We start from the raw sequence: 24,593 nt of genomic DNA, 5'->3' as shown, positions 1-24,593 counted from the left end.
ACACGCATTACTGTGGTTACCCGAAATATAAAAATGCAAGAAGACACCAGCTCCTCACCTGTTGTCCTCTGCGCCATATCACAGTAGGTGTCGGATCCCCAGATATCGGCAGATCCAAACGTAGCTTGTTTCCAGCAACCACCACAATGGTGTTCTCTGCTAGTCCCTCCAGTGGCTCGAGGTGGATCTTGGGTGGCTCTAACAGTATAAACAACCACAAAGCATGTTATTGTAATACTCAAAGAAGCAGGACAGATTGTGATGGGACAAAGCAGGAACTGCATCCATCTTCAACTGAACAGATAGGTTATCCCAAGATGAGGAGTCAAAGAAAGGAAATTAGAAAACTCAATCTTGAACTTTCATCTTCCCTTTCCTGATCCTCTTTAGGTAGGACCAGTCACGTGTTCCTTCTTTTGGCTTCAGGAGCTTGCATAGAAAGCACGACGCCATATTTAATAAGCGTTTCACGTTTGATGATGCAAAACCCACCTTGTCTGGGAACATAGTCGATCTTGACCTCTACAAAACAAAAAAACATGTGAATTACTATGAGTGTAGGATTTTTGGTCTAATATATCCGTACTTGATGCTTGTTTACTCGAGCCTTGACTTTCACGAATACTTAGTCAATCTTTTAACACTTAATACAAAATAATCAAAATAGATAGCTGTGGTAGATGTTAGAACCTCAACCTTATTGGTGGATTTATGTTTTCGACTATTAGAGGATTGAAACATAATGTATGTTAAACCTCATCATGTATTCAACATATTGTGACGTCAGAGGCTCACTGACGTGATACGCCTCAGCACCAGGATCTTTTGTCCCAGGAAACGGCCGAATGGTTTCTATCTTCTAATGCATTGCGTTCAAATCTTGACAATTCCCCAAGGTCACCAAATTAGCCGAAATTGATGGCACACACGGGAGGCAGATGGCTCAAACACATTTTCTTACCCTTTAAGGGTTTATTTATAATTCATATGGGGGAAAAGGTGGATGAGTTTGGAACTAATCATTCGAATCAAAAGACATAAACAGGGAAATGGGAATCTGCAAACTTGTACACAAGGAAATATAAAACCTAACCCACATTAGGCCCCACAGATCACACTTGCACAACCAATTGCAGGCGAGGACTTTCCTTTGACTATGCGTGGTATTGATGCAGGACTCCCTGCAGCCTGTTATTGACAGAGGAGCGAGACAATGAGAGCTAGCTATGAAGTGAAGCAATGACGAAGTAAGCCAACGACTAAGTCAACCAGCGACGAATTAAACCATTCATGAGGAGCACATCAGGGCATGCTCTTGTGACCCTCTCTCAAGGTGCTTCTTCCTCTGACTCCTTCTCCACACCAGGAACTCTGGGCTGTCCTTTCTCTCCTCTCAAAGCCCTTCTTCCCAGTCTTGATCCTCTCTGCTTCTTATTCACACTCGTCCTCCTCCATGCCGGCAGCTCTTGTGTGGCAGTTATTTTAGTCCCTCATTGTCCTTTTCACCACAATTCTTCTCCACCCTTGTCCTCCACCAAGCTCTCTCTAATTCTTCTGGGAGGAGTCATCCTCCAAGCCATCCCGCCATGGGGTGGCCCCAATAAAAATAAGGGTCAATCTTCTCTTCTAGACCTATAGCGCATTACGCCACCATGGCTGGCATACACCGGTCAAAGATATCATGTCTGCCTTTTCACACACATGACACATGTGCCCTTTGTGATGGGAAGTCCTCATCTGGCCCCGTCCGCAAACAAGAGGTGTTTACGCATACAATATTATCCTGACTATCCGGTCTATAAATTATATATGCTGCATCCTCAGCATCACAATTTACACGATGACTTACTCTGACAGGTCCCTGATTTATGTTGATCCAACCTACTCCAAACACATGGACGATGTTACACTCATCATAGTCAAGCTATGGACCCCCTCCCTTCCACGCAACAATACATTTCATTATTATTAATACTAGCGTGACTCGGCACGCTTCCACACCACACGTCGTTTCAGAGGGGTAGGCATCTTTGACCATTTCAGTGTCTTTTGGGTCTTCATGGTTTTTTGGATCCACTGGACCTTTAAGGGTATTTTGGGTCTTTGAGGTGTTTTGGGTCTTCAGGGTCTTTTGGGTCTTTGGTGTCTTCAGAGGCTTTTGGGTCTTAAGGGTCTTTTGTTTCCTCTGGGTCTTTAAGAGTCTTAGAGTCTTTGGGGGTGTTTTGGTTATTTGGGGTATTTAAGGGTCTTTTGGGTCTAAAGGGTCTTTAAGGGTCTTTGGGGTCTTCAGGGTGTTTTGGGTCTTCAGGGTGTTTTGGGTCTTCAGGGTGTTTTGGGTCTTTGGGGTATTTTGGGTCTTCTGGGTCTTTTTGGTCTTTGGGGTGTTTTGGGTCTTCGGGGTCTTTTGAGTCTTCGGGGTATTTTGGGTATTTTAGATTTTCAGTGTCTTTTGGGTCTTCGGTGTCTTCAGGGGGTTTTGCATCTTCAGGGTCTTTTGGTTATTCTTGGTCTTTAAGGGTCTTTGGGTCTTTTTGGGTCTTTGGGGTCTTTTTTGTCTTCCGGGTCTTTTGGTCTTCAGGGTCTTTTGGACCTCAGGGTCTTTTGGGTATTCTGGGTGTTTTGGATCTTTGGGGTGTTTTGGGTCTTCGGGGTCTTTTGAGTCTTCGGGGTATTTTGGGTATTTTGGATTTTCAGTGTCTTTTGGGTCTTCGGTGTCTTCAGGGGGTTTTGCATCTTAAGGGTCTTTTGGTTCTTCTTGGTCTTTAAGGGTCTTTGGGTCTTTTTGGTCTTCTGGGTCTTTTGGTCTTCCGGGTCATTTGGTCTTCAGGGTCTTTTGGGTCTTCAGGGTATTTTGGGTATTCTGGGTGTTTTGGGTCTTCGGGGTGTTTTGGGTCTTTGGGGTGTTTTGGGTCTTTGGGGTGTTTTGAGTCTTTGGGCTGTTTTGGGTCTTTGGGGTGTTTTGGGTCTTCGGGTTGCTTTGGGGCTTCGGGATGTTTTGGGTTTTCGGGGTGTTATGGGTCTTTGGGGTATTTTGGGTCTTCTGGGTCTTTTTGGTCTTTGGGGTGTTTTGGGTCTTCGGGGTCTTTTGAGTCTTCGGGGTATTTGGGGTATTTTGGATTTTCAGTGTCTTTTGGGTCTTCGGTGTCTTCAGGGGGTTTTGCATCTTAAGGGTCTTTTGGTTCTTCTTGGTCTTTAAGGGTCTTTGGGTCTTTGGGGTCTTTTTGGTCTTCCGGGTCTTTTGGTCTTCAGGGTCTTTTGGGTCTTCAGGGTCTTTTGGGTATTCTGGGTGTTTTGGGTCTTCGGGGTGTTTTGGGTCTTCGGGGTGTTTTGGGTCTTCAGGGGCTTTTGTGTCTTAAGGGTCTTTTGGTTCTTCTTGGTATTTAAGGGTCTTTGGGTCTTTGGGGTCTTTTTGGTCTTCTGGGTCTTTTGGTCTTCAGGGTCTTTTGGGTCTTCAGGGTCTTTTGGGTATTCTGGGTGTTTTGGGTCTTCGGGGTGTTTTGGGTCTTCGGGGTGTTTTGGGTCTTCGAGGTGTTTTGGGTCTTCAGGGGCTTTTGTGTCTTAAGGGTCTTTTGGTTCTTCTTGGTATTTAAGGGTCTTTGGGTCTTTGGGGTCTTTTTGGTCTTCCGGGTCTTTTGGTCTTCAGGGTCTTTTGGGTCTTCAGGGTATTCTGGGTGTTTTGGGTCTTCGGGATGTTTTGGGTCTTCGGGGTGTTTTGGGTCTTGGGGTGTTTTGAGTCTTTGGGCTGTTTTGGGTCTTTGGGGTGTTTTGGGTCTTTGGGGTGTTTTGGGTCTTTTTTTTTTTTCTTTTTTTTTTTTTGTATACTGAATCGAGGCTCGTGAAAGAGCTAACATTTACTTCACAAACAAATCAACCAGACAAACAAAATACCCAAAAAGAGGGAGCGGAAGACAAGATGGGGAGAGAAGGGGAAGCACACAAACACAACATCCAAGAGCAGGGAGATGTGTGGAAGGGAGAGGGCCCGGGGGGAGGAGGCATGGGAAGGGGGGGGGGGGGGGGGAGGGAGAAGTATAAAACACAAGGACACCAAGGACTTCCTGGACAGAAGTTGGTATTTCAAAAAAGTGGAATTGGGGTGAAATTAGTGGGGGTAGAAAAGATCAAGGTTTTGGATGGGGGAAGATAAGAGATGGTGGTGAACAGCTGTTTTAAAGACTTGGAGGGTGGAGTGGGATTGAAGAGAGTGAGGGGGTTTGTTCCAGAGGCGGGAGAAAGGGGAATGAAGGAGTGAAGGTGAGCAGAGAGTCTTGATTTTGGCAGTTTAACCATAAGAGGGTTGCAGGCAGATCTTGTGCGACCTGCAGGAATATTTGCGGGAAAGAGCCCAGAGAGAGCTGGGGGGGGGGGGCAAGGCCAGAGAGGAGTCGGTAGAAGACAGAAAGACCACCAACCTGCCTGCGGTGAGTGAGTGAGAGGCCCTTGGAGTTAGCTTCATCGCGGGAGATTCCAATGATTCTGAATGCTTTGGTTTCAACAGCGTGAAGGCGAGCTAGGTGTGAGGCAGGAGCACCAGCCCAGAGGGGAGAGCAGTATTCCATTGAGCTGCGGATGAAAGCCTTGTATGTGGTGAGGAGCTCAGGTGTGCCAAGGAAGGACTTCGCACGACGGAGGATGCCCAGTCGGCGACTGGCTTTGGAGGCCAGATTTGAAATGTGGTTTTCCCAGGAAAGATCATGGCAGATAGTGAGACCCAAAAGCTTGAGTGACAGAACTTCTTGGAGAGGATTATTCAGAAAGTGGATGGGAGGGTTGTCCAGTCGGTCTTTTCGGAGAGACATCGTAAGAGTGTGAGATTTGTCAAGATTGAAGGACATGTTCCACTTGTTTGCCCAGCCTGTGATTTTGTCAAGGTCTGCAGAGAGTGAGGAGGCTGCAGACTGCCGATCTGAGGGATGAAGAATGGAGCGACAGAGAGTAGAGTCGTCAGCAAAGAGATAGAGAGGATTTTCAAGAGAGTCAGAGAGATCATTGATGAAGACCAGAAAAAGCACAGGGCCCAGAACACTGCCTTGGGGAACTCCAGCCTGAACAGGAAGAGGAGATGAGAGAAACCCATTCAGGGCCACACGTTGACTATGACTAGAGAGGAAGTCTGCCAGCCATGCGTGGAGATTTCCATGGATACCAAAAGAGGAGAGTTTGGTGAGCAGCGCGGGGTGCCAGACCGTATCGAAGGCACGTGATATGTCAAGGGAGACTGCTCTAATTTCCTGTTTGGCATTGAGGACCTCCATCCATTGTTGAGAAAGCAGAAGCAGCATGTCCAGAGTGGAGTGTCCAGGTCTGAAACCAAATTGATGATCAGAGATGAAGCCATTGGAGAAGAGGAAATATTTCATATCTGAAGCAATGATGGATTCCATGACTTTGCTGATAATTGGGAGAAGGCTGATTGGTCTGTAGTTGCTGGGATCTGTTTTTGCACCTTTTTGTGCAAAGTGGTGATGTTGGCAGATTTCCAAGCAGATGGAAGATGACCTTGAGCAAAAGAGAGGGTGAAGAGAACAGAGAGAGAGGGAGTGAAAGAGTGGAAGAACATGATTTGAGGACCCATGGGCTGATGCCGTCAGGTCCAGTTGCAGAATCAGAGTCGAGGGTTGACAGAAACTTTTCCACCTTGTCAGGAGGAAAGGACACAGAGTCCAGGAGCAGCTGGGTACGACTGGTTACGGTGGGTACAGAGAGGGATGGGTTTGGGACACAAGATTTAGAGGCAAACACAGAGTTGAGGCATTCAGCTTTTTCACGTGCGGAGTCAGCCGTGTGGCCATTTGAGGTGAGGGAGGGGATGGAGGGGGAACAAACACCAGAAACAGATTTGACCAGACGCCACCAGGATTTGGAAGAGGGAGACAGATAAGAGAGTTCGGTCTCTGTCTTTGGGGTGTTTTGGGTCTTTGGGGTGTTTTGGGTCTTCGGGATCTTTTGGGTTTTTGGGTATTCAGGATCTTTTTAAGCCTCAGGGCCTTGAAAGGGTATTTTGGGTCGTTAGGGTGTTTTGGGTCTTTGGAGTCTTCAGGGTATTTTGGGTCTTCAGGGATCTTGGTGGTCTGAAGGGTCTTGGGGAAATTAAAGGGTGGTCAAAGGTCTGAGGGGTCTCAGCAGTCTTAACGCAATTGAGAGGGTTAATTAAGAGGGTGGTAATTTTATTTGAAGAAGAAGAAGACGTTTTCGTCGCTTATAAACATAACGACATAACGACATAACGACATACATAACGACATACATAACCATATACGTTTGCTCTATCTTACTATAATTCACCAAATGTCCGTCTGTCTGTTTAAAGGTACCGTAAAACGAACCGATGAACCGATCTCAACGATATTTTGCGTGGATAATCCTGGGATCTCCAGGAGTAAAATGGGCTATTTCGTTTTTCCAATTTCAGCTTTAGTCTCCAGCATTCTCAGGTTTGGACTCACGCATAACATTCGCGTTCGCATAACGTTCATTGTGACGATGTGTGACGATGTTTGACGATGTATGTGTTCACGGTAGTGCTTGACGTGACGGTGTGAACGTAATTTTGTAATATTTTTCGTTTCGTAATCCTTTAATGAACATTTCATGTTTAATGAACGTTTAATGCCCTTCGATGTCCGGGGCCGCACGCGCGCTACACTGGACGGGCCAGCGTGTACCTTGCCCTTCGCCGTCAGGCTCGGGTAAACCGCTAAGCCCCATCCGTGATGGGGACTGGGCTTGAGACAGTATCCCACAAACGAGGAATTCCCAGTAAGCGCGAGTCATCAGCTCGCGTTGATTAAGTCCCTGCCCTTTGTACACACCGCCCGTCGCTACTACCGATCGGACGGTTTGGTGAGATCCTCGGATCAGCCCCTGCACGGGCCGTTCTCGGTTCTTGCCGGTGCACCGAAAAGATGAGCGAACTTGACTGTCTAGAGGAAGTAAAAGTCGTAACAAGGTTTCCGTAGGTGAACCTGCGGAAGGATCATTATCGAGACAACATGAGAGCGAGCGAGACGTGAGACGTACGTGGTACGTGATCGTCCATGTACTGTTTAGCCATGTACTGTTTAGATTTTGATGATTTGCATGTGATATGATTTAACGGATGTTTATATGAATTGTTTAAATAAAAAAGCCTTCAATTTCTGATATTTTACCTTTTCATTTGGGCTTCCCAATTGAAGCCCCGCCCATAGGGCGGGTACCGTTGCTAGTTATAATAAGATTGCGAACAATGAGTGTCATCATTTTACATTTATGGTGTTTCCAACAGGTAAATAAAGTCAGTTTGTATGGACAAACTCCAGACATATTCACAGGTATGTATAGACCAGATTAAAAGGGATTCTCGAAACTGTACAACTACTCCACAACAGTTGCCATCACAATAGGGTTGTGGCACAACATCACAATAGGGTTGTGGCACAACATCACAATTGGGTTGTGGAACAGCATCACTATGGGGTTGTGGAACTACATCACAATTGGGTTGTGGAACAGCATCGCAATGGGTTGTGGAACAGCATCGCAATGGGTTGTGGAACAGCATCACATGGGGTTGTGGTACTGCATCACAATGGGGTTGTGGAACAGCATCACATGGGGTTGTGGAACAGCATCACATGGGGTTGTGGTACTGCATCAAAATGTGGTTGTGGAACAGCATCACAATGGGGTTGTGGTACTGCATCGCAATTGGGTTGTGGAACAGCATCACAATGGGGGTGTGGTACTGCATCACAATGGGGTTGTGGAACAGCATCACATGGGGTTGTGGAACAGCATTACAATGGGGTTGTGGTACTGCATCGCAATGGGGTTGTGGAACAGCATCGCAATGGGGTTGTGGAACAGCATTACAATGGGGTTGTGGAACAGCATCACATGGGGTTGTGGAACAGCATTACAATGGGGTTGTGGAACAGCATCACAATGGGGTTATGGTACTGCATCAAAATGTGGTTGTGGTACTGCATCACAATGGGGTTGTGGAACAGCATCACATGGGGTTGTGGTACTGCATCACAATGGGGTTGTGGTACTGCATCACAATGGGGTTGTGGAACAGCATCACAATGGGGTTGGGGAACAGCATCACAATGGGGTTGGGGAACAGCATCACAATGGGGTTGGGGAACAGCATCACAATGGGGTTGTGGTACTGCATCACAATGGGGTTGGGGAACAGCATCACAATGGGGTTGGGGAACAGCATCACAATGGGGTTGGGGAACAGCATCACAATGGGGTTGTGGAACAGCATCACAATGGGGTTGTGGTACTGCATCACAATGGGGTTGTGGTACTGCATCACAATGGGGTTGTGGTACTGCATCACAATGGGGTTGTGGAACAGCATCACAATGGGGTTGTGGAACAGCATCACAATGGGGTTGTGGTACTGCATCCCAATGGGGTTGTGGTACTGCATCACAATGGGGTTGTGGAACAGCATCACAATGGGGGTGTGGTACTGCATCACAATGGGGTTGTGGTACTGCATCACAATGGGGTTGTGGAACAGCATCACATGGGGTTGTGGTACTGCATCACAATGGGGTTGTGGTACTGCATCACAATGGGGTTGTGGTACTGCATCACAATGGGGTTGTGGTACTGCATCACAATGGGGTTGTGGTACTGCATCACAATGGGGTTGTGGAACAGCATCACAATGGGGTTGTGGTACTGCATCCCAATGGGGTTGTGGTACTGCATCACAATGGGGTTGTGGTACTGCATCACAATGGGGTTGTGGTACTGCATCACAATGGGGTTGTGGTACTGCATCACAATGGGGTTGTGGAACAGCATCCCAATGGGTTGTGGCACAGCATCACATGGGGTTGTGGAACAGCATCACATGGGGTTGTGGCACATCACTATGGGGTTGTGGAACACCATCACAATGGGATTGTGGGTAAAAACAATAAATTCATATGATCGAGGCAATTTGATTAGGAACAAAATAAGGAATGTCAATGTAGGGTTTGATTATTTCCATGTACTTTGCAGACACACCGAGCATGTTGAGCTTTGCAGACAGTGAGAAAGCATGTCCCTCTGGGACAAAGGTGTAGTCTCCCTTGTCTTCATCCATCACACCGTCTATCTCCAGCTTGTGAATTCTACGGCACAGAAGAGCACACATTACATGTACGTGGAGCGTATGCATGTGCATGATTATACCTACTTACAGGTGCACAAAGTGGCTTGCTCAGTGCATCAAGATGAACATGGAAGGAATTGAATGGAATAAAATAAGAAACATTTCAAAGAAAAGACAAGATGCAGGGTGACTGTAAAAGTCCTTAATACATTCCGTCATTTAAACTCCAAAGATGTGACACCTGTTAGAGAATCACCTGTAAATGGACATACAATGGGGGGTTTGGGGAACTCAATTACAGACCACAAGGGTTGAATTTACACTGTGCGACATCACCTTTGACATCATTTGCGACATCACCTCTGACATCATTTGTGACATCACCTCTGACATCATTTGTGACATCACCTCTGACATAATTTGAGACATCATTTGGGACATCACCTCTGACATAATTTGTGACATCACCTCTGACATAATTTTTGACATTACCTCTGACATCATTTGTGACATCACCTCTGACATAATTTGTGACATCACCTCTGACATCATTTGTGACATCACCTCTGACATCATTTGTGACATCACCTCTGACATCATTTGTGACATCACCTCTGACATCATTTGTGACATCACCTCTGACATCATTTGCGACATCACCTGTGACATCATTTGTGACATCACCTCTGACATCATTTGTGACATCACCTCTGACATCATTTGTGACATCACCTCTGACATCATTTGTGACATCACCTCTGACATCATTTGTGACATCAACTCTGACATCATTTGTGACATCACCCCTGACATCATTTGTGACATCACCTCTGACATCATTTGTGACATCACCTCTGACATCATTTGTAGCATCGCCTTTGACATCATTTGCGACATCACCTCTGACATCATTTGTGACATCACCTCTGACATCATTTGTGACATCACCTCTGACATCATTTGTGACATCACCTCTGACATCATTTGTGACATCACCTCTGACATCATTTGTGACATCACCTCTGACATCATTTGTGACATCACCTCTGACACACGACCAAAAATCGAGAATGAACTGAGTGACGCTAAGGTTGCTTCCTGTCTGTATACCTGTCTTTATCTTTTGTGTGTATAGTACACCTCTTAGATTGTCTGCACACAATTTCGAGTTTGGGATTCTCAGGCATTACTTTGATTTCTGATTGATCTGACCCGCTCCCCATTCTGTGCTCATCCAAGGCTGATCATTATATGGGGTCAATATAAAGATCGCCATTGCCAGTGATAGACTGCTCGGTCATTCGGGTCATCGGGACTGCACACACACACGCACACACACACACACACACACACACACACACACACACACACACACACACACACACACACACACCTGTCCGCGTGCCAGAAGTGTGTAGTCACGCACCTGCCGACATGTGAGATGCGCACGTGCTCGCTGGGTCGGACCTCCCGTCCATCTTTGTACCAACGCCCAGAGACGTGCTCCTCGGATACTTCACAGCGGAACACAGCGAGGTCACGTGCATTCACGGTCAAATCCGCCATCCCTCGAATCACCTCTAGGGGTTTCTCTGTGGGAAAGAAAAAACACTTTTCAGTATATTGTAAATGCCAACACACAGTCTACTTTGAACCAGGAGCCACACAAGAGCACGAAAGGACGAGAACCAGGTTAACGCTCGTAAAGGTGAACAGCGAGTTCTTCTTTCCATTTTACTGACGCTATTTCAATGGTCGTCTCGAAGCTATTCCACGGAAAGCTTCCACTCTTCACACCGGATGTGCTCATCTCGTGCGTTTTGGTGGAAGCTTCTAGAACTTCCTGTAACCTGCAACAGGTGCGGCTACAGCATCATTCCGTCATTGTAACTGAACCTGTCCCACTGCGGCTTGGCAGACACCGATTGGCTAATGCAAACCTCATGCCACTATCTATTAAAACCAAGGCTCGGCACTCTACGCTAAACGAGTGAGCAGACACGTTCAAAATCGATTCACCAAAACATTTTCCGATTGACAAGTTCATCCAAGAACTACTGGTATGGAGACTCCAGAGTCCAGCATTCCATCTGCACCTGTTTTACACTCGAGCACTCTCGTTCTTGATATCCATGTCGAGATAAAAGAGGGGAACGGTTGCTGCGAATGTGGAGCCGTGACTTTGCTACCTCATTAAGTAAGCTCTGCCATCCTCATGACCAATCCAGGTAGTTTTCACCATAGTCATACTGCACTGCTCTATTTTGAGCCTCATCTTCAAATATTCAAGTACCTTGCTCAGATAAACTAGGCCTCAGAATCTACTATAAATGCAAGAGTTGTGTGTGTGTGTGAGGCATACTTTTTGTGTCTATTAATTACGTACGTCAGGTATGCTACAAGGTCGTGAAGACCAATGAAAATTTGGTCCAATGGCCCAACAGGCCCCCTCGTCCAAGGAAACCAAGCATGAGAAGCATGGACTGTGTAAACAGTTTGGTTTAAGGGTGATGACATTCAGGGTTTTTGAGAAGTTGATGATGTGTGACCATGTCCACATCCACGAGATGTTTCATTAGATGTTCAGGAATTTAAAAAAAACTTGTAAAAAAATAACTGATGGCATATTTGGAGGACGTTCATCGAGGTACGCTAATGCTAACCACCGTGGGAAGCAAGGAGAGGATGAAGTTTCGGGCATCAACCCTTCATCATTCTGCTTTGAGCACATCCTGACAAAAATGTCCCATGTCATATGAGATTCGAACAAGATGGGATTGATTCTCATGAGAAATTAAAGGAAGTTTTGGTAAACCTCATCCATACTTATCATTCGTAACGGACGAACTGACAGGTATGAAGTAGATTATGGACATAAAAAGTGTCCATTTTGAATGACAGTTGTAGCTGAGATGGGTTTGATGTTTGGTTAGTCATGTCCATCGGTTTCAAGGTTCGAGGCAATGCGGGTGGACGATGTGCCAAAATTGAAGAGTTGCTTCTGGAAGAGCTCGAATCAAATCTCTCAAATGTCTATCACATTGTTTGAACATCACATTGCTGCAGAGTTTCCCCTTTTAAAAAAATCCTTTAGATGCAATTGAACAATTCTGGAGAGACATTCACATGTACAATACATGGCCAAAGGTATGTGGACACATGAACATCGCACCCGTATGTGCTCGTCGAACATCTCATTCCAAAATCATGGGCATTAATATGGAGTTTGTCCCCCTTTGCTGCTATAACAGCCTCCACTCTTCTGGGAAGGCTTTCCACTAGATGTTGGAACATTGCTGCGGGGATTTGCTTCCATTCAGCCACAAGACCATTAGTGAAGTCGGGCACTGATGTTGGGCGATTAGGCCTGGCTCGCAGTCGGCGTTCCAATTCATCCCAAAGGTGTTCGATGGATGGGGTTGAGGTCAGGGCTCTGTGCAGGTGAGTCAGGTTCTTCTACACCAATCTCGACAAACCATTTCTGTATGGACTTCGCTTTGTGCACGGGGGCATTGTCATGCTGAAGCAGGAAAGGGCCTTCCCAAAACTTTTGCCACAAAGGGAGGAGTGGAGGGTGGAAGGATGGGGGTGGAGGGAAAGGGATGACAGGAGGGGAGAGTGGTGGGAGGGAGGCTGGGGGTGGAGGGAAAGGGATGGCAGGAGGTGAGAGTGGAGGGAGCGAGAGTGGGGGTGCAGGGAAAGGATGGCAGGAGGGAAGAGTGGAGGGAGGGTGGGGGTGGAGGGAAGAGGATGGCAGGAGGGGAGAGTGGAGGGAGGGAGGCTGGGGGTGGAGGGAAGGGGATGACAGGAGGTGAGAGTTGGGGGAGGGAGAGAGACCTGAGGTCGTGAGGTTACGTTTTCCCTTACATGGTATTTCCATGGGTCCTTCCCTGCTTCTGTACCATTTGCAACAGTATATAGCCTACTCTTTCCTTATCCATTCTTGACTGGGATCTGCTACATCTAATAAATAAAGAAGAAAGTTTGTTGTGTGGCGGGCACATGGAGCAATAATTCCGCGCACCAGTGGGTGGCGCGAGCGCCCAGGCGGGGACCGATGGCACATGCCCTGCCCTTCGACCGAGCGGCCACGCCCGGGGACTAGGCGTGGCCTCGGCACATATATGCGGGCTCTAAGCTCGAGCCCACCCAGTGCTGCAGTTCGAGCTTTCGTAATAAAGACTTTTGGTTTTATCAAACGCGTTGTGGCCTATCTCTTTGGCAAGCAAGTTGTGTGCGCAGCACCACACTTCACTGGTGACCCCTATTGGTTCAGCCGTTGCTGACCACCGAACGTGCCATGGCCAACAACGCCGTCGCGGTAAAACTCCCAGAGTTTTGGGAAGCACAGGCCGATGTGTGGTTCGTGCAGGCCGAAGCGCAATTTCAGCTTCGAGGCATAACGGCGGACGAGACCCGTTACTACCACGTGGTCGCCGCCCTCGGGCCCGGCACTGCCGCCCGAGTCGTGTCCATCCTGCGGCACCCACCGGTCAACCACAAGTACGGGGCGCTCAAACGTCTCCTCATCGCCACGTTCGGCCTCACGGAGATCGAACGGGCCGACCGCCTCCTGGACCTTCCCGAACTCGGCGACACACGACCATCCGTGCGGATGGATTATATGCTGTCGCTGCTGGGTGACCAAGCCCCGGATTTCTTATTCCGGGCACTTTTCCTACGCCAGCTACCTCTACAGGTACGCCTCACGCTGGCCGGTTCCAAAATAAGGGAACCCCGCGCCCTGGCCGTAGAGGCCGACAAGTTCTTCGCGGCTTGCGACACGCGGTCGAGTTACTGTGCGGCCGTCGTGGATACCGAGGCAGATGCTACTGCGTCCCTCGTGGCTGCTGCCGCACCCCGCCCACCACCACCGCCGCCGAGAACACCGCGGCCGCCGCGGCCGCCGCCGCCCCCACCGCCGCAAGCCTGGTGCTATTTCCACGCCAGATTCGGCCACAAGGCTAAGAAGTGTTGCCCGCCGTTCTCGTTTGACAAGTCGGGAAAGGACCGGGCCGGCGCTCGGTAGCGGCCCTGAGCGTCGGCCATTCCGGCAGCCTCCTATTCATCACGGACACCTTGTCTGGGCGCCGTTTCCTCTGCGATACAGGAGCGCAGGTAAGCATCATCCCAGCCGACACGTCCGACAAGCGAACCGCGGGCCGGGGCACCGCGTTGCTTGCCACCAACGGTACACCCATCCGCACATTCGGGAAGCGCTGCCTCTCCCTACCGTTTGGAGGGCAGCGCTTTCAATGGTCGTTCGTGACCGCCAGCGTGCCCATGGCATTGCTCGGTGCGGACTTCCTATGTGTGCATGGGTTGTTGGTCGACGTAAAGCGCAGACGGCTCGTCCAGGCCGAAACCTTTAGCTCGCTCGCTTGTTCGCTGAGCAGCTCGTTGAGCGGCTCACTGAGCGGCTCACCGAGCGGCTTGCCAAGCGGCTTGCTGGGCGGTTCCGTCCGGGCGAGTTTAGTTTGCACGCTTCCGGCAGCGGACGACTTTACCCGCCTCCTCGCCAGTTTCCCGGCCCTCACGCGGCCCACCTTCTCAACGGTGGCTGTTAAACACGGGGTGGAGCATCACATCCCCACGGTCGGGCCACCGGTCTATGCACGGGCACGCCGACTCGAGCCCACGAAGCTCGCGGTGGCGAAAGCGGGGTTCGCCACGCTGGAGCGGCTGGGGATTGTGCGGCGCTCCAACAGCACGTGGGCTTCCCCGTTGCACATCGTGCCGAAGCCCGGCGGGGGGTGGCAGCCGTGCGGGGACTACCGCCGGCTCAACGATGCCACCACCCCCGACCGCTACCCAGTCCCACACATTCAGGACTTTTCCACCCGGTTGGCCAACACGACCGTGTTTTCAAAGGTGGACCTCATCCGGGGCTACCATCAGGTCCCCGTCCAACCGGACGACGTCCCGAAGATGGCCGTCATCACCCCTTTCGGCCTCTTCGAATTTCTAAGGATGCCCTTCGGGTTGAAAAATGCGGCTCAGGCGTTCCAGCGGCTTATGGATAGTGTCTTGCGTGACTTACTTTTCCTGTTCGTCTACCTGGACGACATCCTAGTCGCGAGCGCGTCCCGGGAGGACCACCTGCTCCACCTCCGCACGCTTTTCGAACGCCTGGGCCGGCATGGCCTAATCATCAACCCTGCCAAGTGCCGTTTCGGTGTCGCCACCACGACTTCTTGTGGCACCGCATCACCGAGCACGGGGCCGTCCCTTTACCGGCCAAGGTGGAGGCGGTCAGGGCTTTTCCCGCGGCCCCGCACGATCAAGGGGCTCCAGGAGTTCCTGGGCAAGGTAAACTTTTACCACCGCTTCGTGCCCCACGTCGCCCGGCTCCTCCGCCCCTTGCACGAGGCCCTTCGGGGCAAGCCGGGCAAAGGTGACATCGCATGGTCGGAGCCGATGGCCGCGGCGTTCGCGGGCGCAAAGCTGGCTCTGGCCGACGCCACCATGCTGGCGCACCCGGCGCCCGATGCACCGATCGCCCTCACCACCGACGCGTCGGACTATGCGGTGGGCGCGGTGCACGAGCAATGGGTGCGTGGTGCTTGGCAACTGCTGGCGTTTTTTAGCCGGCAGCTTCGCTCGCACGAACGCCGGTACAGCAACTTCGACCGCGAGCTGCTCGGGCTCCACCTGGCGGTCCGACACTTCCGCCACCTGCTGGAGGGCCGCCCGTTCACGGCCTTCGTTGACCACAAGCCCCTTGTGTTCGCGATGGCCAAGGTCGCCGAGCCATGGTCAGCACGGCAGCAGCGCCACCTCTCTGCCGTGTCCGAGTACACGACGGACATCCGTCACGTGGCGGGTAAGGACAACCCGGTGGCGGATTGCCTTTCCCGGTCCGTCGTGCATGCGGTCCACCTCGGGGTCGACTATGCCCGGATGGCAGAGGCCCAGACCGCCGACCCCGGCGTCCAGGCCTTGCGGACCGCTGTCATGGGCCTCCGCGTCACCGAGGTGCCGTTCGACGCTGCAGGCACGGCCCTCCTATGCGACGTCTCCCTTGGCCGGCCTCGCCCCATCGTGCCCGCTGGCTGGCAGCGCCCGGTGTTCAACGCCATCCACGGCCTGTCCCACCCTGGCGCGAAGGCATCCCAGAAACTCGTCGGGGCGAAGTTCGTCTGGCATGGCCTCAGGAAGGACGTCCGCGACTGGGCCAGGACGTGCCTCGCGTGCCAGCGCGCAAAGGTCCACCGCCACACCCAGGCACCGTTGGCCCCGTTTACGGTGCCCGAGCGGCGTTTCGACCACGTGCGCGTCGACTTGGTGGGACCTCTGCCCCCCTCGCGAGGGTTCATCCAACTCCTCACCATGGTCGACCGCACCATGTTGTGGCCGGAGGCCATCCCATTGGCGGCGACTTCTGCGGCTGAGGTGGCGCAAGCCTTTATCGCCACTTGGGTTGCCCGGTTCGGTTCCCCCTCGGACATCTCGTCCGACCGCGGCCCCCAGGTCACCTCGGAGCTCCGGGCCATGGTGGCGCAAGGACTCGGGGTGAAGCTACACCACACCGCGGCCTACCACCCCCAGGCCAATGGCCTGTGCGAGCGCTTTCATCGCTCCATGAAGGCCGCGCTCCGGGCCAGCCTCCGCGACGGCGGCTGGGTCGACAGGCTCCCCTGGGTCCTGCTGGGCCTCAGGACGGCGCCCAAGGACGACCTGCGCGCGTCCTCGGCGGAGTTGGTCTTCGGGCAACCACTGCGGGTACCGGGTGAATTTATCCCCGACTCCACGGCTCCTTGGTCCGCGGCGCAACAGCGCTCTGCCCTTCAGGAGACCGCCCGGAGGTTCGCCCCGGTGCCAACGGCACACCACAGTTGCCCGCCTTCCCACGTCGCCCCGGAGCTTCGCACGGCAAAGTACATGTTCATCCGGCACGACGCCCACCGGGCACCGCTACGGCCCCCGTACGACGGGCCCTTCCGCGTGCTGGAGACCGGTGACAAGTTTTTCACAATCGACATCGGCGGTGCCCCGGATCGCATTTCCGTGGACCGCCTCAAGCCGGCCCACCTCGATCCAGACCACCCCCCGCCGGCAGCGCTGCCTCCGCTTGGAGGCCGCCCCCCGGCGGTCGGACCCCCGGCACCCCCGCCAGCAGCTCTGCCTCCGCGTCGAGGCCGCCCCCCCCGGCGGTCGGTCCCCCGGCACCCCTCAGCCCTGCCGGCCCGCTGCCCCCCAGCCCTGCACCCATCGCCAGGGGGCGTTTCGGCCGGGTCATCCAGCTTCCCCGCAAACTCACCCTTCAGGTGCGTGGGAATTCTGGGGGGGGCGCGTGTGGCGGCCACATGGAGCAATAATTCCGCGCACCAGTGGGTGGCGTGAGCGCCCAGGCGGGGACCGATGGCACATGCCCCGCCCTTCGACCGAGCGGCCACGCCCGGGGATTAGGCGTGGCCTCGGCACATATATGCGGGCTCTAAGCTCGAGCCCGCCCAGTGCTGCAGTTCGAGCTTTGATAATAAAGACTCTTTTGTTTTTATCAAACGCGTTAAGGTCTACCTCTTTGGCAAGCAAGTTGTGTGCGCAGCACCACACTTCAGTTGTTTGTTTGTTCATTTATGCATTCGGACACTGCAAGAACCAGTGCAACCAAACTTTGCATGGTCCCCTCTTTCATCCAGAGGAACGTAGAGGGGTATGTTTGGATTTTTTTAAATTAGAAAAATTAAAAATTAAAATCAAAATCAGATAATTAGCCTTCAGGCCTCGATCGGGTGTTGTGCTAATAACACCGCCTGGATTTTTTTTTCCCGGGAGCAATCGAGTAATATGAATTATGAAGATCGTATATTGAGGTTGTAGTGATTTATTGACAACACAAATTAAATTATTATCGTGTTTACACATATATGTAAATATGAGTACTAGGCAGACTGTAGTACTAGGCAGTTTTATATACTAAAACATGTGCCTGTTATTAAAAAGATTGTTTTACACAGGTTAAAGATTGCTTTACACAGGTTAATTACAAAACCTCCATGTTCAGGCCTCGAGTGAGTGTACTGCTTATAGACTGCCTGGTTTTTTTCCCGAGAGCGATCGATTCAAAAGTAAAATTAACAAAAAGAGGTTAAAAGAAGGGAAAGCGGTCCAAGCGCATTTTGCAACACCTAAGATTTGTAATTCATACGAAACAATGAGGCCAACATTCCCCAATTTGTCCATGTAGGAAATATTTAAATACAAACTTCATTGAATTTCCCTGGGCAACCCCGGGTACTTTAGCGAGTTCACAATGAATCACAGATCACTTTAAACAGCGGTGAAATACCTCGTAAAATACACTTGTCGTAAACATTCATACGGTCTTCATCGTACCAGAGTACACAGACCTCACTCCGTGTGTACTACAGCAATTCGTTCAGGACTGCTTTCTGCTTCGATACATCGACCGACAATATAAAAAGGAAGATGAAGTCTGTTTGGCTTCAAGAAAAACTTAATATTGATGTTGATTGCATGTAAAACCTCCAATAAGGTAAAATGTGTTTGGAGTGTGCTGCAGGTGCACATTTACAGCAAAGAAATGTACATGTAGTTCCCCTGCACTTGCGAAGCGAAAATCGGGGTTAAGAGATTGGGTGCGTATGTACTTACGTACGTCGTACATATGTATGTCATACGTATGTGTCTGCATTTAAAAAATTCATTTTCTTGGCAACCGTTGGTCCAATTGACACGAAATCTTCACCACGGTATGCGTATATTTACGTATGCATATGCGTATGCGTATGCACGGTATGCGTATGCGTATACTTGTGTATATTTTTTTTAGTCATAATTATGATGTCATAGGTTACGTGGTACGGGCACCACCTCGTTTAATTTAAATTCATTTACCCATTTTCTTGGCAATTGTTGGTACGATTGACACAAAATGTTCACCACAGTATGTGTCTACTCAAATATAATTTTTAGTGATACTTATGACGTCATAGGTCACATAGTACAGCGCCATCTTGGGAAAAAATGAGCAACTTTGGACCTCTATATCTCCAAAATCATGCCATGGAAAAAATTTAAACGTGGCTCATTGTGAAGAACTCCACATGGGGAATAGGTGTGGTTAACGGTGACATCATTGGTGTCTTCATTATGACGTCATAATTCCACAAGTACAATGCTTAGTCTGATCAGTTTGAGATTTCTTGAGTGTGACCTCCGCAACGGTCACGTAGGTCATATGGTCTGGCAGCCATATTGGATCAAAAAAAACAAACAAACTTAAAAACAGAAGAGTTGGCTCACACAAAGTCAGCTGTGCTGGGTAAGTAATACATGAATACCATCTAGTTTGTAAAGTAGTGAACATTCACAGTCATACTTTGTCATGCTAAACTTTAATAAATATCCCTGAGTAGGTTGACGGTCATCTCATGAGGTTGTGGTTCAGACCTCTACTGATTTGGGGGGGACCCCCCTGTGAGTCTCCCCTCCAGGTCTTCCCCTGAGATGCCCCTCAATCGGAAATTTTTATTTTTATTTCTATTTCTCTCTCTCTTCTGTGCCTTTTTTCTGTTAAATCCTGATCTGTTCTGTATGTTAAGCTCCTCGACGAGCCTGCACAAACCCTGCACACAAACAGCTTCCGACAAAAAAAACACAACACTGAGGGTGATGTTTGAAACATTCTGGATACTAACTGTCAGTCACTTACGAATGTTAGTCTTCATAACACCATTTTTAGCTCACCTGGAACGAAGTTCAGGGGAGCTTATGTGATTGGCGCGTCGTCCGTCAGTCCGTCAGTCAGTCCGTCAGTCAGTCCGTCCAAAAACACTTGCAGCTTCTTCTCCGAAACAGCTGATGGGATTGTGACCAAATTTGGCACAAATGATATTTGTTGTGTTGTAACTAAAGTTTGTTCACGGCATTACTAAAAATCTGGGTCTAAGGGGGTCTACTGGGGTCAAAGTGGATCCAGGTTTGAACCCCCAAAATAGAAATTTGCTTTTTCTCTGCAACTACAAACACTATTTCGATGAAACCTCACCACAACCTTCATCACCCGTGATATACCGAAGTTTGTTCACGGCATTAAAAAAATCTGCCCCTTTGCAGATCTACAGGGGGTCAAAGTGGGTCCAGGTTTGACCCCCCAAAATAGATATTTGCTTTCTTCTCAGAACCTATTGTTACGGATTCATCACTTCCGTTGTTGTGGTTTTCATCCACTGTAAACATTTTTGATTCCATATACTATTATTGTTGTCGTTTAAAGGAAATATAGATTACTATTTTCAAAAGGTAAAAAAGTTAATGTTTTAAATGAAACCGGAACCGGACGATGACGAAGAGGAAGAGAAGGAAGAGAAGGTGGAGCGAGTGAGTCGGACAAGAAGCCTAGCTGCTTCGAGGTCTTGAGCAAACGATTGGCGAACGAGAGTCACGAGTGAACTTTGGGTTTCCCGGGAAAGGGATTCCTGCGACAGAGTTGTTATCGCTGTGACAGATAAACCTGCGTGACAGGTTTTGCGGTTGATTCCGACGAGAATCATCGGAGTGCCGTTACGCCACGAGAACGGGCCGTCGGCCATTTTGACTTGCGCACTTTGCGCTTCGCCGAAAGGTTTTTCACTTCGCTTTAACCATTGTCACTGCATTAAGACGTGAATCTCGTGTGTGTGTGTGTGTAACGTGGCTTTTGAGTGGGAAATCTGTGGTTTGCCGGTTGGGAGCCGTGGAGCGTCCATACCCGAGGGTGTGATTTCCCAGTCGCCTTGAGGGCACCTTTGCGCAGCTTTGGCCGCATGACTGTGACTGTCATCCGAACGGGATTCTGGTCTCGATTAGACATCGTTCTGACGATCGCTGGAGCGGATCGACTTTGGCTTGATGCCGGAATAGAGACATTGGGGAATGTTCTACTTTTCACTCACTTGGAGCAAGTGAGTTATATTGTACGAACCTGATGGTACCATCATAGGAAATATATATTGGTTGTACAATTGATTACTATTGTTGTTGTCCTGTTATTCTTGTGTGATCTTAATACAATACTTGTTTGTTGGTAACAATTGGTGTGGTTTCACCATTGATCTTTGACATACAGAATAACACATCTTTCTGCCGTGACTCCTCTCGGGGCTCGGAGGTACACCGTGACCGGGGTTTGGGGAGGAGCACGTAACACTATACATGCAATTCGGATGAAACTAGACCACAACCTCAATCACCTGTGTTGTACCAAAGTTTGTTCCTGGCATTTACAAAATTGGCGTCTAAGGTGATCGATGGGGGAGCTTGTCCCCCCAAAATAGGTATTTGCTTTTTTCTCAAAACCTACACACACAGTTTTGATGAAACTTCACCACAACCTTGAACATCCGTGATGTACCAATTTTTGTTCAAAGCATTGGAAAAATTGGGGTCTGAGGAGTTACACGGGGTGATGGGGGAGGGGGGGGGAGGTGGAGGGAGGGAGTTGCCCCCCCAAATAGGTATTTTTTTGTTAGTTTGTTTAAAGTATTATGATTATGTTAGTATGATCTACATGCTGCCCTGTATTCTAGCAACCATTGAAGTTGGTTTAAAATACCGTAAGTCAGTGCAGTTTTTTGAAATGTTTATTCTGTTTATTCTACCAGGTGTACTACCAATGAAATACTGTTTATTCTACCAGGTGAGCATGAGGGGTATTGCCCTTATGTTTGTATACATAGTCGAGGCTTGTGAAAGAACTAGTATTAGGGTAGTACGAGGCAGGCAGACAAGCTAGTACTAGGGTAGTACTAGGCAGGCAGACAAGTTAGTACTAGGTGGTACTAGGCAGGCAGACAAGCTAGTACTATGTAGTACTAGGCAGGCAGACAAGCTAGTACTGGGTAGTACTAGGCAGGCAGACAAGCTAGTACTAGGTAGTACTAGGCAGGCAGACAAGCTAGTACTAGGTAGTACTAGACAGGCAGACAAGCTAGTACTATGTAGTACTAGGCAGGCAGACAAGCTAGTACTAGGTATTACTAGGCAGGCAGACAAGCTCGTACTATGTATTACTAGGCAGGCAGACAAGCTAGTACTATGTATTACTAGGCAGGCAGACAAGCTAGTACTATGTATTACTAGGCAGGCAGACAAGCTAGTACTATGTATTACTAGGCAGGCAGACAAGCTCGTACTATGTATTACTAGGCAGGCAGACAAGCTAGTACTATGTATTACTAGGCAGGCAGACAAGCTCGTACTATGTATTACTAGGCAGGCAGACAAGCTAGTACTATGTATTACTAGGCAGGCAGACAAGCTCGTACTATGTATTACTAGGCAGGCAGACAAGCTAGTACTATGTATTACTAGGCAGGCAGACAAGCTCGTACTATGTATTACTAGGCAGGCAGACAAAGTAGAAATATTATCTCACTCCTCTCTGCGCATGAGTGACTGGACCACATTCAGAGTCGAGGTATGGTAAAACGACAAACTTGTCTTCTGATTCATGTTCTGATTCGTGTTTAAAATATAACATTCAATTTACATATATTGTTCCTTGATCATGAACTGATAATACAGACAGACATGAACCAATTGCTTCACCCTTCTTTTTGCTTCGCATATTCAGGTAATAATGCAATTCTGAAGACCAGAGAAAGACCAAGTGAGTAAAGACTGACTTGGTTGACCACACTTTATTTTAAAATAAATTAAAGAGTGATAAGTTAAACAAAAGGGGAATGTTAAGAACACAAAAAAATCTAAAGAGGATCTGATTGGATAAGTCTTGGGTCCAGCCACTTACCCTCCACATGTAGCTCTGCATGGGTCTCTCCCCCACTGGTGACCACGCTGTAACGTCCATTGTCCTCCTGGCAAACTTCGCCGAGAATGAGCTGGTGTTTGTGTCCATCTTTCTTGAAACGAAACTTACAGGACTCTTCCCTGGAAAGCTCCTTGCCATCTTTCAACCTGATGAATAGAAACGACGTCATCTTAGTGAAAAGATCATCTTGTCCATCACACTGATGGTGAACTCCTTTATAAGAATACATGCATGCACACCTATCCATACATATGCACGTGCATGCTGCACGCATACACACACACACCCACAAACACACACGAACACACAAGCACACGCGCACACACACACACACACACACACACACACAAACACAAACCCACACACGCACTGCGGGCCAAGCCATGATAAGTGATCTCTGATACATTCTAATAAAAGTATTCACCCCCTCCAAAGTTTTCACATTTTGATGCCACTTGAGCTTATTTCATGATACTTTCAAATTAATATTAATATAAATAGTCTTCACTAACTACTCTAAAGTGATAAATGTAAAAAATGCTGATAAAATGTGAATACGTTTGATTAACAGAGAAAATCCGACAATTCTTTGTTGGATAAGTATTCAAACCCTTTGCCTAATTAACCCTAAATCACTTCAGGACTAAATTATTTGTCTCAAAGGTTACAACATAAGTGTAATAGGATTCACCTGTATTTAATCAGTGGTTTAACTTAAAAATTAAGCTTCTTTTTGGGGGGGGGGGGGGGGGGATTCAAGATCGAGGCTCTTGTAAGAGCTAAAAAAAAATGAAGTTCCCCCACTTATCTAAGGAGTTTTAAGGTGAAACTCACCTGGTCAACTAACAAGGCAAACACAAAGACCAAGGAGCTTTCCAAAGAAGTCAGACATAAAGTGGCGGAGAAGCACCATTCAGGAGAGGGTTATAAGAAGATTTCAAAGTCACTCATTATCCCTTCGAGTACGGTGAAATCCATCATTAAGAAGAGGAAGACGTATCATACCATCTACAATCTACGCAGATCAGGTCGTCCATCTAAGTTCAACAACCGGGAAAGCAGGAAACCGGTTTGGGATGTGACTGTAAATCCAACAATGACTTTGACAGATCTGCAAGGTTCTATGTCTGAAATGGGGGTCAGAGTTCATCAATCAACAATATCCCATTCCCTTCACAAATCTGGCCTCTATGGACACTGGACAGGCGGCAAGAAAGAAGCCATCACTAAAAAAGACTCATCTGAAAGCTCATATTGAGTTGGTGAAAAAGCATCTTAATGAGACTGCCGGCATGTGGAGAAATGTTTTGTGGTCAGACGATACAAAAATTGAACATTTTGGTCTAAATTGGAAGCGGTAGGTCTGGGGCAAGCATAACACCACACATCACCCAGTCAACACCATCCCTACTATCAAGCACGGTGGTGGCAGCATAATGTTATGGGGCTGCTTTTCATCAGCAGGGACTGACAAGCTTGTAAAATGAATGGTGCAAAGTACAGGAGAATCCTCGATGAAAACCTGCTCGAGTCAGCCATGAATCTGAAACTTGGTAGGAGATTCACATTTCAGCAGGACAACGATCCAAAGCACAAAGCTACATCCACACCAGAGTGGCTGAAGAAGAATAAAATACGTGTTCTTTAGTGGCCCAGTTAGTCCTGACTAGAACCCAATTTAAACATTTATTGGGAGACTTGAAGATTGCAGTC

General features: G+C 48.8%; 1 protein-coding gene across 1 annotated transcript in view; it reads right to left on the bottom strand.

Annotated features, from left to right (window-relative positions):
* The window catches only part of LOC137421138 (myosin-binding protein C, cardiac-type-like), a 146,710-nt gene that overhangs the window by 49,273 nt on the left and 72,844 nt on the right, over window positions 1–24,593 (bottom strand). The window contains exons 12-16 of the mRNA XM_068106888.2: window positions 22,860–23,026; window positions 10,530–10,695; window positions 9,016–9,122; window positions 493–522; window positions 59–198 (exon numbers count right to left, since the gene is read on the bottom strand). Coding sequence (XP_067962989.2) covers window positions 59–198; window positions 493–522; window positions 9,016–9,122; window positions 10,530–10,695; window positions 22,860–23,026 — 610 coding nt within the window. The remainder of the gene's footprint in view (window positions 1–58; window positions 199–492; window positions 523–9,015; window positions 9,123–10,529; window positions 10,696–22,859; window positions 23,027–24,593) is intronic.

Source organism: Myxine glutinosa, chromosome 1, assembly GCF_964187855.1.
Source record: "Myxine glutinosa chromosome 1, kmMyxGlut1.1, whole genome shotgun sequence".
Taxonomy (NCBI): Eukaryota; Metazoa; Chordata; class Myxini; order Myxiniformes; family Myxinidae; genus Myxine; species Myxine glutinosa.
This window is presented reverse-complemented; position numbering and strand designations above follow the sequence as displayed.